Source organism: Jaculus jaculus, chromosome 4 (assembly GCF_020740685.1).
Source record: "Jaculus jaculus isolate mJacJac1 chromosome 4, mJacJac1.mat.Y.cur, whole genome shotgun sequence".
Classification (NCBI taxonomy): domain Eukaryota; kingdom Metazoa; phylum Chordata; class Mammalia; order Rodentia; family Dipodidae; genus Jaculus; species Jaculus jaculus.
In genome coordinates this window covers 74,065,980-74,081,481 of record NC_059105.1, presented here as the reverse complement: position 1 = coordinate 74,081,481, position 15,502 = coordinate 74,065,980, and the positions used below count along the sequence as shown (strand labels likewise).

Below are 15,502 nucleotides of genomic sequence, written 5' to 3'. Positions count from 1 at the left end.
TTTCAGCCAATATGGCATATAGAATTCTCATAAAAATAGCCAAACAAGGGTAAAGCAAAGCAAAGAGAAATGAATATGCACAATCTTAAGTAGACATTGTTTGGAAATCTCCTTAAGACAGAAAAATGCTCATATGCTTGTTTTATGTCTAAGATGTTTTGGAAACATTTTGTGTTCACCTTTTGAAATAATGTAAGGTGCACACAATGGTTAAAATTAATGAGAGAGAACGTATGACCATACAATAAATATAAACATGAAAAAATAGAGAGTTTGGTGTGTTTGACAGTGGATGAACTCAGAAGAAAATCATCAGCATTGAATATTTTTGTAAAAATGGATTTCTCAGAGAAAACAAAGTCTTAAATTCAGAATTTGTTACTGTCGGTTATGAAAACTGTACAGATTGTATGTTATTCAACTTACTGGCACCTCAGCTTCCTTCTCTTTTATATGTAAGTTACCACAATGTCTACACCATCAGATAGCTATAAAGGTTAGATGGGATCAAAGCTCTTAGAACAGAACTTGAAAACTGCACATACTATGTGTGTTATTATAATCTACCACAGTGATGTATGCACATGTTTGATTACGCTAGGAAAGTTTACTTCGGGGAAGACTTTTGTCACTTTTCTTGTATAATGTCTAAGTTGCTGTACATGAAAGAGGGTATGTGCATACCCTTGTATATATCTTGAAGTTGATGTTTTTTTTTAAAAGTATTTATTTGCAAATAGAGAGAAAAATGAGACAGAGAGAGAGAGAGAGAGAGAGAGAGAGACCGGGCCTGTATCCTCTGCAAGGGGAATTGAACCATCCTTATGCTTCCCAGGCAAGTGCCTTAACCACTAAGCCATCTCTCCATCCCTGAAGTTGATCTTTTTATTATTTTCCCAATTTTGAGTCACTTCAAATATGATAAATATAGACTAAGTGTATATTTGTGCTATTCTCCCCCTCATTAGAGTAACTGTATCCCAGCTATTTTTGTAGAATACCACTATGATGTTTCGATCCCTATGTTTCAAGGGAGGACTCTTTCTTGTTCCAAGGATTAGACATGTGACTAAGGGAAGACCACTGACCAATTAGGGTACATTACTTTGGACAGAGTAGTTGCTCAGAACTGAGTTGACTTAATTGGGACTGGAGTCAGTGAGAAACAGTAAGAGATTTTCTGTCTTTATTTTAATCTTTTTGATTTTCCTATTAGACCTTGGAAGTTGGCAGGCCAGATTCTCTATAGCTTATTTTCATAACAAGAGAAGAATTACTTAAAAATAAACTCTCATTGGGCACTGGGGCTGGAAGCATTTTCCTGCAAAGCCTATTGACCTGAGTTCTATTCTCCTGTACCTATGTAAAGCCAGATTCACAAAGTTGTGCATGCATCTGGAGTTCATTTACAGCAGCTAGAGTACCTGGCACATCCATTCAAGCACATCCATTCACATTCTCTCTCTCTTTCTCTCTTTCCTTTTGTCTCTGTTTGTAAGTAAAAATAAATAAATTTTAAAATTTACCAAAAATCCCTCTCATTTTGGAAGTCAAAGCCAAAGGAAATAGTGCAACAATGTGGTGAGAATATCAGTTGAGTTTGTGAATCATCATATGCTTAAAGTTAACCCTAAACAAACAAACAAACAAACCAAACAGCTTCAACAAATTTCTTTTTTGTTTTTTTGAAGCAAGCCCAACAAACTGGCCTTTTTTTAATGAGAGAGAATTGGCATACCACAGCCTCCGGCCACTATAATCAAACTCCAGACACCTGTGCCCCCTTGTATGCATGTGCAACTTTCCACACTTGTACCACTTTGTGTACCTGCCTTATAAAGGATCTGGAGAGTCGAACATGGATCCTTAGGCTTGGCAGGCATGTGCCTTCCTTAACCACTAAGAAATCTCTCCAGCCCTTGTTCTTTTTGTTTTTCTCTATCTGTTAAGAGTCATTATTTGACATGTAATCAAGACATATCTGTTGTCTTCCAATAACAGTAAATGAAATGCTATTTTTGGTTAGTTCCCCTTGTTGGTTTCCAATAGTTCCATCCTCTAAGGAAACCAATGGAACTCAAAACGTGTACCAGTATAGAAGTTTGCTCATTAGAACATGTGTACACTCTCCCCACTAGTGTCGCAAAATGCCTGACAGGAGCAATGTAAAGCAAACATGAGGGCTGGACAGATGGCTTTAGTGGTTAAGCGCTTGCCTGTGAAGCCTAAGGACCCCGGTTCAAGGCTCGATTCCCCAGGTCCCACGTTAGCCAGATGCACAAGGGGGCGCATGTGTCTGGAGTTCGTTTGCAGTGGCTGGAGGCCCTGGCATGCCCATTCTCTCTCTCTCTCTCCCTCCCTCCATCTCTCTCTCTCTCTCTCCCCTTTATCTGTCTGTCACTTTCAAATAAATAAATAAACATTAAAAAATAAAGCAAACATGATTTATTTTTGCTCATGATGTAAGGAACACAGTCCATCATGGCAAGCAAGGCATGTGACAGGACTGGAAGGCAGCTGATCACATTTTCTCCATCGTTAGAGCCTTAAGAGATGCAAGTTGCTGCTCTGCTTAGCTTCTTCTCCTTTTTCTGCTTCTTACATTTTTACTCAGTCCAGGGCCCCACCTCATGGGAAAGTCCCTCCTTAAATATCTCTGGAAACACCTTCAATACACACAAAGTGGTATGTCGTCTAGTTGATCCCAAATCTAGTCAAGTTGGCACTGAAGATAAACAACCATAGAACTACTTCTGATTACAAGTTGAACCATTCATACCAATATTGGTTTTTATTTGATGTTTATTTTAGGTGAAAGTTACATAGTGTTTCTTTACTGTACTATGTAAGAGTCACACATTTTTGTTGCCAGACTTTGTGGATGCTGCCTGCATGATTTTAGGAGACTTTCACTAATCTCAGTGAACCTCCTTTCTTCTGTGTTCAAATATGGATCAAGAAAGCCTTATTTGCCAGCTGGAGAGATGGCTTAGTGGTTAAATGTGCTTGCTTGCAAATCGAAAGGATCAAGGTTTGATTCCCAGCCAGACGCACATAGTGGCACATGCATCTGGAGTTCATTTGCAATGGCAAGAGGCCCTGGCATGTCCATCTCTCTGTCTCTCTTTCCCCTTTCACTCTCTCTCATATAAATAAGTAGAAATAAAACTTTAAAAAGAAAGCCTGATTAATGGAGTAATAGTGAGAAGGAAATGGGAGAGTACAGGCAGACAACTTAGTACAGCCATTGGCGTTTTATAAGTCCTCAAATGCTTATCCTTTTTTGCATGTGTATGAGGGGGTGTTGTTGGGAGTCTGGGCATTGCAGTCAGGTTTGCATTGCTGGTAGAAATCACCCAACCAAGAGCAACTTGTGGGGGGAAAAAAAGAGGTTTATTTTGGCTTACAGACTCGAGGGGGAAGCTCCATGGTAGCAGGGAAAATGACGACATGAGCAGGAACAGGACAGTGACCCAAACACTGGCATGGGAAAACTGGCCATAACACCCATAAGCCCGTCCCAACAATACACTGCCTCCAGGAGTTAATTCCGAAATCTCCATCAGCTAGGAACCTAGCATTCAGAACACCTTAGCTTATGGGGGACACCTGAATCAAACCACCACTCTGGGCATGCATGTTCACATGAGTATGTTCACATATACATGCACATAAGCAGGTGAAACACGGTAGTAGGGGTTCAGGAAGGTCCTTGAACCACAAACCGTGGGTTCACATTTGCATTTCACCAAAGAATTGTGCCAACAAAACTGAGAAGGAAGACACTCTTCCAGGGTGACCCACTGAATAAAAGCCCACATAGTGTGCCTGGAAAAACAGTAAAAAGAGAGCTTGAGAGGAAAGAAAAGAAAGTTCAAAGAGCTCCTGCCAGGGGGAGGGCAGGACTGTGTAAAGAGCCCATGTGGGAGTACGGGTTGGAGGTCTAGTCTCAGCCCAGAAATCTCATCAGAACCCGGAGGTTCACGAGTGGTCAGGCAGCCCAGAGAGATGGTCCTCCCCTCATAAATGTACTGATAACCTTACTGTAGTGGCCTTTACCTTCTGGCTCAGGTGATCCAGAGGGACAACAGATTGGCCTGGGCTACAGGCTGTCTCAGGAAGAGGCTAGACATGACAGTAAGTTCTGGGGACTGAACTTGACCAATCACAATGTCAAGATTTCTAGGAAAGGGGTCCTCCCTCCCAGGAGAGGAACAGGTTGTTTGTGGGAAACAAATCTAGGGAACTCCTTTAGGAAAGAGATAAGAAAAGCCAGTTTCCTCTGTGATCTCTAGCTAAGCCCAAGGACAGTTCTGCATTGTACTGTCAGTGGCCCAGTTGCCCTAATTGCCCAACAAAACCACCTAACTCCCTCTTACAGACACTCAAGTACATAGGCCAGAGGTCAGCACTGGGGGTCTTGCTCCCTCACTCTCTGCCTACTTCTTTGAGACAGTGTCTTTCTCTGAATCTAAAGGCTCAGTAATTTAGCTAAACTAACGAGCCATTGAAGCCCAGGGATTCGCTGTCTCTGCATCCCCTGTGCTGGGATTAAAGACACTAGCTGCCAAGTCCAGCAACTCAAGTGGGTTCTTGGAATCTAAATACTGGTCTTCAGGCTTGTTTGGCAAGCACTTTACCCACAGAGCCATTCCCTCCCAGGAAGTCCTCAGATCTTCACACTGGCAGTTAGGATCTCACAATCCTGTTGGTACTTTTTTGTTTCTTGTTGCTTTTCAATAAACCAAGTAGGAGGTAAAGTAATATTTATTAGGTTAACCTGTTTTTCACAAGGAAATTTAACTTGCATGGCACAAAGGTAGTCTCTGTTGAATTATCAAAGAATTATTATTAGAGTGCAAAAATTCTGGAACTGAGAGTAGATTCCCACTGTAGGTGCTATTTCTACTAATATAATTTTACTAATATAATCAGTAATGCACTACATGGATTTTTATTTTTAACCCTTCATTATTTATTAATTTTATTTTTAACTTGAATTATGGATATTGATTGGATAGTTTTCTGGCTTTAGCAATAAAAAGCATAGAAAGATGCCACTGCCAGCCAGCAGAATTCACTGCAGCCAGCAGTCTGAGACCAGCCTGTGGATCATCAGAACTCCATTGCTGACGGTTTTGGGCTGCTACACACGTCTCTGCTGTGCCACCAAGGTGGTTTACTTCGCAGTTTCCAGCCCTCTAGTGGTAGTTATAATAATGCCACTTTGTAGTCCCTGCACAGGAAGTGCCTGTTCTTACTTCACTTACCAGAATCCTTTTACAGGAAGTTAGGTGTGGTCTTTAAAGGAGAATTAATTTTTTTTTAAGCATGATGGAATTTTAGCTGCAGTCTTGGTTCCAGCTTTCCAACCTCAAACTCAGAGTGTAAAAGATTCTTCAGGGTAACGTGTTGCTCTTCTTCTTATGCTTGCTCTGTGAGGTTGCTCCACCTTTGCAGGGGAGTCCCTGGGGAGCCCTGCAGGGGGACCACTATGGCTGCATGTTTTAGCATGTCTCTTCTGTGAGAGCATCAAGCATGACAGCTTCCTCCCTTCTATGTGTCAGGACCATACCTGTGCCGGTCGCTGGGCCAGACAATCTCTGGGGACAGGTGAGGAATGTGATGTGTGCTTAGGAGGTACTGTGATGCTCAGAGGGGCAGTCTGACAGTTGGTGACTGAAAGGTTCTGGCCAACTTCAAAACAATTTTTAATGAAAAATAGGCAGTATCTTATGCTATTTCAGATTTCCTTCTGTTTTGTTAGGTATATGCTACAAAAATGAATTAGATGCCAGTTTTTTTTTTATAATCTTAGAAAATGCATGCCACATTACAGTGACAACACCTCTCTGTTACATGAAAGTTACAAATGAATTTATATTTTCTAAGGAAGAAAAAAATAGAGATGACATTCAGGAGTGAAGCTTTATTGTTGCATTGTGTAAATGGCACACAAACTCCTGCATCTGGTTCAGAGGTTACATTTGTAATAATTTCTGCACTTGCCAAGTTACTTGCTTTAGTAAAAGATGATTTGAGGATCATAAAACTCTATTTCTATTATCACAAATGTCATGTAATAGGGGCTTGGGAGAAATTGATAATATACTAGATTTTTTCAAAATGGAACTTATTTGAAAAAACGGGCTATCTCTGTGATATTTCCTCTGGTTTGGCAAATTTGTTAATTTAAGAAGCAATTACACTAGCTAGCAGCAGGTTGCTAAGCCAGGGGGCCCAAGCTACAGCCCTCTGATGTTAGTGACTTCCTGACTGTTTTGGCAGGTGGTGGGCCCCCTTCCTGTGCAGTTTCCCAGCAGCTCCAAACACAAGCCAGCATCTCCTCCTCTTCCCACACCATTCCCTTGCTCTCAAGCTCTATCTACCTGGGTTTTCAGAGTCTGACATTTCAGAATTTTCAGAACTCTATACCACGTGAAATGATTTTGAAGGGACTTTAAAGGTGATGAAGAGGGGCCAAAGAGAAAAATCCTGGGAAAATCGGAGAGAGATGAGCAAGTTCCTCACACAGCACTGATTTTTTCATCTCTTGTTTTGCATCTGATATATTTTCAGAAAGAATGCTGAAAAAAAAATGGCTGCCAAAATGTTCACACAAGTGAAGCAGCAAGCATATACCAGTGTCCTCCGTTTCTCAGCTCCTAACTGGGCATTTCCCTTCAAGCAGCACAATCACTTGAAAGCTTTAGAGTGGGAGATAGGATTACCTCATACACATACCTACTGAATGTGAGAGATAGAGCGCCGGGTAGGCAAATGAATACATGCATGAGAGTTTCTGTATGCTAAGCACAGCATCCTTTGTAACATACTCTGCCTATCTTGGCTCCTGAACTTCATGTCATTGCTCAGTATCATATACTTGCCACAGTCACCGTTTTACTCAGTGGTCATTGCTTTTTTCCTCATCTGTTTCTATAGCACTTTCTTATGCGAGGAGCTACACCGTGACTAAAGAAGCAGGATGAAAAGATGGCACAATCAGTGCTGGTACCTCCAGGACCTGACAGCTTCCGCTTCTTCACCAGGGAATCCCTTGCTGCTATTGAACAGCGTATTGCAGAAGAGAAAGCAAAGAGACCCAAACAGGAGCGCAAGGATGAGGATGACGAAAATGGCCCAAAGCCAAATAGTGACTTGGAAGCAGGAAAATCCCTTCCATTTATCTATGGAGACATTCCTCCAGAGATGGTGTCAGTGCCCCTGGAGGACCTGGACCCCTACTACATCAATAAGAAAGTGAGTCCATAGCCCAATTTTGTTTATCTCCTGTTTCATAATAGCTTCCCCTATGTCCTAAAGATGGTGATGAATGTTGTACCCCTTCTGTCTCTTGTAATATTAGTAGGATTCTGGGTGAGACTGATCAACTAGTGGACCAATAATTCTGGAATCTATTGAAAGAACCTGCATTCTAGGCAGAACATTGAAGAACATTGCAGGATGGTACAACTGAGGAAAATTAATAGCCTATTCACTTTTATGAATACCAATTATATCAAAAAGTGAATCCAAATTGACCACAATTCTCTTTGAATGTAGTGAACTCGAATAAAAAGTGGAAAAGTAATCTTTATTCCCCTTATTATCACTAGCTTTACATATGGCTTGAGAACCTTAGCAGGTTGAATTGTGTCTTTCATCACAGACTTTCTCTCTTCTATAACCCTCCCCAAAAGAAATAATGCTAGGCAACATGTATGTGCTAAAAGTTCTAGCAAAAAACACACTTGGAGAACTCCAAAGTTCTTATATAAAGATTATCTAAATTAAGAAGCCCCACTTTTGTGTTATATGAGAATCATAGATATAGGATAAAGGTAAAGACACTAAGAATTCCTATGGTGCCGATCACAAAACTTTCTCTATATTGTTAAAATCTTCATTTTAGCATGCTTAGGAAAGTTTATACTGCTAAGAAAGGAAAGGTATTGTTGTCTTGTTATATATTAGTAACTTCTATGTTACTATAGTATCTTATAAGGGAATATTTTAAGTATGATTTTACCTTTCTTTTTAATGTTCTTAACATATTTTCTAAATTTTATTTTACATGTTGTTTTTTTTTCAGACTTTTATAGTATTGAATAAAGGAAAAGCGATCTCACGGTTCAGTGCCACTTCTGCCCTGTACATTTTAACTCCCTTCAACCCTATTAGAAAATTAGCTATTAAGATTTTGGTACATTCATATCCTTTTTGTAATGGTCAATGAAGATGAATTTTTCTCTGATTAAAATATAGAGCCAAGACATTTCAAATTATATGTGGTAGGCAATGTTATTTGCTCTTTTTCTTTTTTCCTCTTCCTCAATAGTTAGCATGTTGCAAAATGGGACATTAGGTAAGTGAAGTGCTTTTCCCTTCTTCTAAGTATTTTTCCTCTCTCTTACTCACCTTTCTTTTCTCCTCCATTCTCTTCTGAGTTATTTACTACATTCAAACCTCCATTCATTTTAACTGGATTGACTACCAGGATCTCTTTTGATGTTTTTGAGCTTTACAGTACCACATAACAGAACTATTTCCATGCACTAATTTTCATTACATTTTACACTAGAAAGTAGACATACATAATCTGAACTATAAATTTTGGTCTGTTTGACCTGAGTTATACAAATTTGTGCTTCTTATGTCTTCTCTTGACAGCTTTAAGTTACTAACTGCTAACAATTGCATCTGTATATACACTGAGCTTTACAATATTTTTCCCAGTTCTTATCCACCATAGCATCCCTATTGATTGTCTCCCCACTAATTCTTTTAGATACTTGTTCCTATGTTTTATGTCAAGAGCTTAGTGTCTGCCTCTCTTATAGACTTTAATTTGAAGTATTTAATTCCTAAAGTAGGATTGGTGGTATCTTGATGAAAGCCAGTAATCTTGACTTATTCCTTGAAGTTAGAGTGGTTGGAATGAGAGGTTTTATTCTAGGTCAAGAGCAGTGGTCTAGCTGAGTACCAGTCCTACAGAAGCCATGGAAGCAAAGGCACAGAAGACTGGGGATAGGGTTGGCAAATGTATTTATGGGAGATTACAGAATCCCTGAGATAAGGAGTGGCATGCTTCAGGAGTTCAACATAAGGCAGAAGAAACTGAAATGAACATCTCATGTAGGACAACTTCAATGTTTTTTCTTTGGCAGAGAGTCCTGGGTTGGAATTCCATGATGCAATCAGCCCAGGACTTACCATTAAGGCTTATAGCATAAAAGCTTACTACCACTACAAGTATATAAAAGTACTTTGAATTAGATAAGGTGAGGAATTCAGGAGGTAGGTTACATTATCTGGAAAACTTGAGACATGCCTCAGAACTGAGACAGGTACCCTGAACCAGGCTAATCTTACCTACCGCCTGAATTCCTGAATGTATTTTTTTTTCACCTCTGGTTATCACCCACATTCTACATAGCCATCACCAATATATTTTCATTTGATATTTATGTTTGAGGTTTTGAAATTTACTGTACATTACCTTAAGCAATAATGTTTTCTTATATCTCCTTTTCAAGTAAGATAATCCAGTTACATATGGAAAAAGACTTTGAGTGAGCATTAGAAATGAAAAATAAAGTTGGGATTTATATCCCAGTTCCTAATATATAAATGATACTTTGCTATGTTTTTAGGATTTAGAACATGTGCACTGCACAGACATCTCTCTGTGAAGTACTTATTATATTTTAATAACTATATTTCACTTATATAAACATAATTTATGTGTGAATTTAGTTGGAAAATGCAGACTTAGCCCAATGCTCCATTCCTATAGTAGACACTGGGAGATTATTAAAGAAATGACTTATCAATCAGAAGCTTGAAAGTCAGATATAAAAGAAGTGATCAACCAGACTGAATGGATGAGGAAAATCCATTTTGTCCTTTTTGTGAATGATGAGATGTAGCTAAGAAGTTCTTTTGTTTTAAAATATAGGGAGAACATGTTTATTGTTAGAAAATTTAAAAAAAAGGTGCCATAGTCACTCCAAACAAGTCCCTGGAAGTTATGAATCCCAATCATAGGCCCCATGGAAGACCTTCCCACTGGTAGAACACAATGGCAGTTATAGAAATTTTGATCAGAGGAGCTAGACATTGATGACATAGTCTTTTCTAGGAATTCTCTGGAAACACAGATATTACTTGAACTTGTGTGTATCCAAAGTTATCATAAGGCCTGTAGACATTCAAGGGGAAGGAAGCAGGCAAACAGATAAATGTATACAGGATGAGCTCTTGACACTCTTCAAAAGGAAGCACAACCATAAATATTTTGGTGAAGTATACTAGATTCTTTTATATCTCTAACTTCCTAAAATAAAATGCTCTACTTCAGATGTCTCATCTTGGAGTAAAGTTATAAGGAGAGGAAAGACAAGTAGGTCTAAAATAGATGAAGGTTTCCATCTTTTGGCTATACTGGAATGATTGAGCAGAGATCCTAGCTAAGTTAGAGGTTCCACTGTAGCTTATTGATGCTTTTCACAATGGCATTGTTCCTTGTTTCACACAATGCAAACCATGGACTCAAGTCTTGGTTTTGTGACTTTAAAACGAAAATCAGTTTAAGAGAAGGAAAGAGGCGATAGAATAAAGAGCCCCTGCCCATTAGACAACAGGAGAGGGTCACTTATAGGTTCTGAAAGGGGGTTGAGCTAACCACCTACAATGCCAAGTTCAAGTTTAATCCCTAAAGAAATCTTAATTCTAGGAAAGGGGAACTCCTTTCTGCGCAGGGTTTCACTTTGTTTACAGAAAGACAAGTCCAGGGAGCTCCTTGAGGCAAGAGCTAAGGAGAAGCCAGATCCTCCCTGACCTGTAGGAAAGTTGAGACTGCAAGGGCAGCTCCAGGTTATTCCTTGATTTTATAGTCAGGGACACAGTCACCCTCCACTGCCTCAGTTCTCTCTTGGAAGAAGCAATCCGAGCTGCCACTAGGGAATTGGGGTGCTGACTGATCCTGCTTCTTCAAGTTGAATGGGGTTGTCAGTTGTGGCGGGTGGGAAACTTCTCTAGTGCATTTATGTAAGGGACCCCAAAAGTGCATTGGTAGAGTGCAGGAAGACAGTGCTTGAATAAAATGTTGAGGAGAAAGAAGAAAAGCAAGGAGGTAAGGGGATGTGAGCACATGGCAAACAGGAGCTCTTCGTGCTTCCCAGTCTTCCAGGCTTTCAGGTGTCGGGGGGTGGGCTGTGACCTCTAGTGCTGCACCCTTGCTGTACATTTAAAATGTCTGAACATATCCTCATGGCTCCAGTGAACTATGATGGAGAACATGGAGTGGTAACATGCTTATGCAGAATTTGGGGGTTCAAGGTATCCCTCAAACTTGTGAGCTTCAATTTTGGGTCTTTATCCTAATATTATCAAAGAATTGAGAAAATTGTCTCAAGAAGGCTAAATTTGGATTACTAAATTTATTTAGAGAGAAATAATGTGTGAGGTTTATTTAGGGGAAATTGGTATGTAGAAAAAGCTGGGGCATTTCCACATACATGTGGGAAATCACATAGAAACCCCTTCAAATGACAGGCAAAGGATTAGAAAATTGTGAAGGAAGCCAGGCATGGTGAAATAAGTTTGGAAGATGTCATTTGTGTGGATGCTATTTAAAGTCATGACATCAGATTAGGTCTTTAAAGTTCTAAAGCACTCCAATATGATACAGTTCATGCTGAACTGTCCATCACTCACAAAGGGTAGAAAAATGAGAATCTCAGGATTTAGGTACCGGAAAACGAATACACTAACCCTACCTCTGCGATTTATTTATTTTCTTAGCCTATGATGTTGAGCTACATGACACTTCTTAATCTCAGCTTTTCCATTTATAAATGCTTGTAAGTTACTAGTAAATAAATAATAATAACATGTATTATTAGCCAATAAATGTCAATAGTAAGATGTGTAGTGAGTGGTGGATGTCTACATCCCCAAATTTAAGAAACAGAGGCAAAATGATCAGGAATTCAAGGCCATCCTCAGCTACATAATGAATTTGATGTAAGCCTGGGCTACATGAGACTGTCTCATAAAGTAAGCAAGCAAAACAGTGCAGGATGAATAAAGTCAAGCACCAAGATTAATGACAAGCACTTAGTACCTGAAACAGAGTAATCATGACAGCTGATGCTGGCTTATCTATCCTGCAACTGTTACAAAGACTAGCAAAAATACATCTTTCTTATGGATGAAGAATTCCACAAAGTACTCTGCATGTGTCACTGGTCCAGTGTGCACTTGTGGGAACCAAGTTCTGACAGCACCAGAATCTGGAGCTTTAAATGGCCATGTTGCTTTTCAGATGAGTGCTGAGGACCAGAGATGGTCAATGCTTAGTCCCCCACTAAACCCTTTCTCTCTCCCTCGATCACCTTCTCCTCTCCCAGCCCCTCTATCAGGTACCCCTAATGTAGCATAGGCTAAACTAGAAATCTCCACCCTCCTCTCTACCTGGCAGGTGTGAGCCAGCAGAGCTAGGTTTCTGGGGGGCACACTTTCTCTCAGTAGTAGGACCGAAACTTCAGATAAGTCCTTAGATCCATAGCCCAGTGCTCTTGCATTGTTTTCATTGAACAGAAGAGAACGGAATTTTAAAGTCTTCAATATTGTGTATCAGGGTTGAAAATAATATATTTCTTAGCATTGCAAAGGTTCCCTTCGGTGGTCCTAGCTTATGAAATTGATGGGGTATTCATGCAGAACTTTTTTTAAATCTCAGTTTTGCATATAAAGAACCCTGTAGGTCTATAAGAGATTGATTCAGTGATTTCCCTTTCTTCTGCACTCAGTGTAGGTCATTGCCTATTTCAGTGTAGGTTAAAATTAAACAATTCAAGAGTTAATATAAATGCGACATCTCCTTGCTCAGAAATATGCAGATACATAGAAAGATATGTAGCCTACTCTATTTCCTTTTCAAGTTTTAGGTTAGAAAACCTCTAACCTAAAGCTATTTTCTACCTATTGACTATATATAAGTTAAAATTCTTCTCCAGTTTCTCTGGCTAGTATAACACTATAATGTTTTTGAGCAGAGCAGTGGCTTTTCCTTCTTGGAGAACAACAAAGAAATAGCCCACATTTTATATCTCAAAAGGAAATGATTAATTGTAATACAAATAACTGCTAATTATCTTAGCAGATAATGACTGTATCTTATGAGAAACACATTAGTACTATTATCCACACTTATATAAGAAATATGAGCTTTCTACTATATTCTGCTACTAGTTTGAGTTGACTCACCCAATGTGCTGAAGCTCACACGGCTATTCAAGGATGTATCTGACCACTGGGAACTGGTTTTGAAGCATGTGCTGCTTTGTCCTGCCTTGTGGACACACAGAAAATGTAGTGCTCCATGCCAAAGGCTATGTAACTACTTTCAATACAAACCTAAAACAGTTTTTCCCATAGTGCATACATAAGAAATATTTTAAGTTGGTCAAATTCTGGCTTAGTATCTTTATTAGTTACTTTCCTCTTTGCTGTAACCAAATACCTAACAGGAGGCAACTTGAGAAAGGAAAGGACTATTCTGGCCTAGAGTTTAAAGAGGTGCATTCCATCATGGTGGGGATGGCATGGCAATAGGAACCAGAGACCAGCTACTTACACTGATCCACAATGAGGAAGCAGAAAGGAACAGGAAGTGGGATAGGGCTACAAAGTCTCATAGCCCATCCCCACTGACCCACCTCCTCTAGCAAGGATCTACCTCCTAAAGGTTCCACAACCTTCCCTGCCATGAGCTGGAGGCAAGTATTCAAACACATGAACCTGTTGGAGATAGTTCACATTCATACCTCAACAGTATCAAGGTAAATGCACTTTTATTAGTACTTAGTATAATGAAATTAATAAATTTATAAGATTTTTTTTCCTGATAAAATATAGACTGGTCTGCCTCTCTTTTGTTTCATATACCCAAGCTCTTGTGGAAGTACTGTCCCAAGATATATTACTCTTTTGAAAAATTTGTTCTGGTTTATCTCTTGGCCTTTATATTTAGAAAATAATATAGGATGTATCCATTTGCATCAGTTTAGCTGTTTGAAATATCCCTTGATAAACAGCTTTTATATGTTTTCAATGTGTGACTTCACCATATAACATTCATACATATATTAAGTTTTATTACTACTATTTTAATCACTCACTAAAATGCAGGAATTTTAAACTATATGATAAATGTAGTAAATTTACAATAATTAATATATTTATTGGAGTTTGAGATTTTCTATTTGTGGGTACATATTAAGCCAAAAGTGTATAAACCTGACTCTATCTATCTCTTATTTTATTTTTGAAAGGGAAATAGTTGTTTTTATATTGTGTAAGAATTATGAGTGTCAGTCAGGATTACTAACTGAAACATACATTTTGTTATGAAAGTAATAATCATACATTACAACATGATTATCTGTGACTTATTAGAAACAATTATTTCTATTGTTAGCATTAAAATATATTTTACTTTACAGTGTATAATTAAACTCTGCTATTATACGAAACAAATTTTTAGAATCATAAAAACATAACTGAATTTATTATGTGTCATAAATCCTATGAGCCTTTGATTTCCCCCTATGTTTATTCTAAGGGCTCAACCTTTTCTAAAAATGTGGAAACTTGTATACATTGTATATATGACGTTTGTTAGTCAAGGAATATTCTAATGTGCTATAGCTAGGCCTGAATAATCATGGGCTATTGTCAATACTTTTAAAATATATTTTTGTTAATTTATTTGGAAGTAGAGAGGGAGAGAGAAGACAGACAGAGATTGAGCACACCTGGGCCTCCATGTCTTGTAAATAAACTCCAGATGCATGCATCACTTTGTGCATCTGGCTTTACCTAGGTACTGGGGAATCTAACCTGACTTGCTAGGCTTTGTGGGCAAGCATCTTAACTGCTGAGCCATCTCTCTAGTCTTATTGTCAATAGTTTTGAATTAGAAATAACTTTCTATCTGTTTAGGACAGAAAAATTATCAGTTGGCTAGTGAAGCAGAGCATGTTTAGTGAGTAGAGTTGTCATTGGCAAGATCCTAATTTGGGTATGTATTTATAAAACATTCATAACATTTTATGACTTAAAATAATTTTTAAATATCTAAATGGGAATGGTATAATAAAAAGAAAATAATCTGCAATTCTAGGTGGGGATAAACCTGTTAGGATCTTGGCTCTATGCTAAGACATTTGAATGTCATCCTAAGAATAGTAGGAAACTTCCATAATGATCCACATTACATTTACAAAGTCTGTTTTGGTACATTATACAGAAAGGACTGATTCATAAACACCAGCCTAGAGGAATATGAGATAGTGTACAGGAACTATTGGACTTGCTCTGAGTCTGGGAGAACACTTGATAGGGTGGTAATGCAGGCATGGGGAATAGAACACTGGATCTGGGTGTGGCTGACATAATTGACAAAAATATTTTAGTAAATTGAATGTGGAGG

The 15,502-nt window shown here is 38.7% G+C and overlaps 1 protein-coding gene across 5 annotated transcripts in view; it reads left to right on the top strand.

Moving 5' to 3' along the window:
* Window positions 1–15,502, top strand: part of Scn2a (sodium voltage-gated channel alpha subunit 2) — a 140,917-nt gene that overhangs the window by 40,492 nt on the left and 84,923 nt on the right. For 2 of the 5 annotated variants that reach the window (XM_004651906.2, XM_004651907.2), the window contains exons 2-3: window positions 6,946–7,263; window positions 8,096–8,214. In XM_004651906.2, the coding sequence (XP_004651963.2) occupies window positions 6,997–7,263; window positions 8,096–8,214 (386 nt within the window). In that variant the 5' untranslated portion in view covers window positions 6,946–6,996. The other 3 variants (XM_045146904.1, XM_045146903.1, XM_045146902.1) reach the window with 3 other exon arrangements.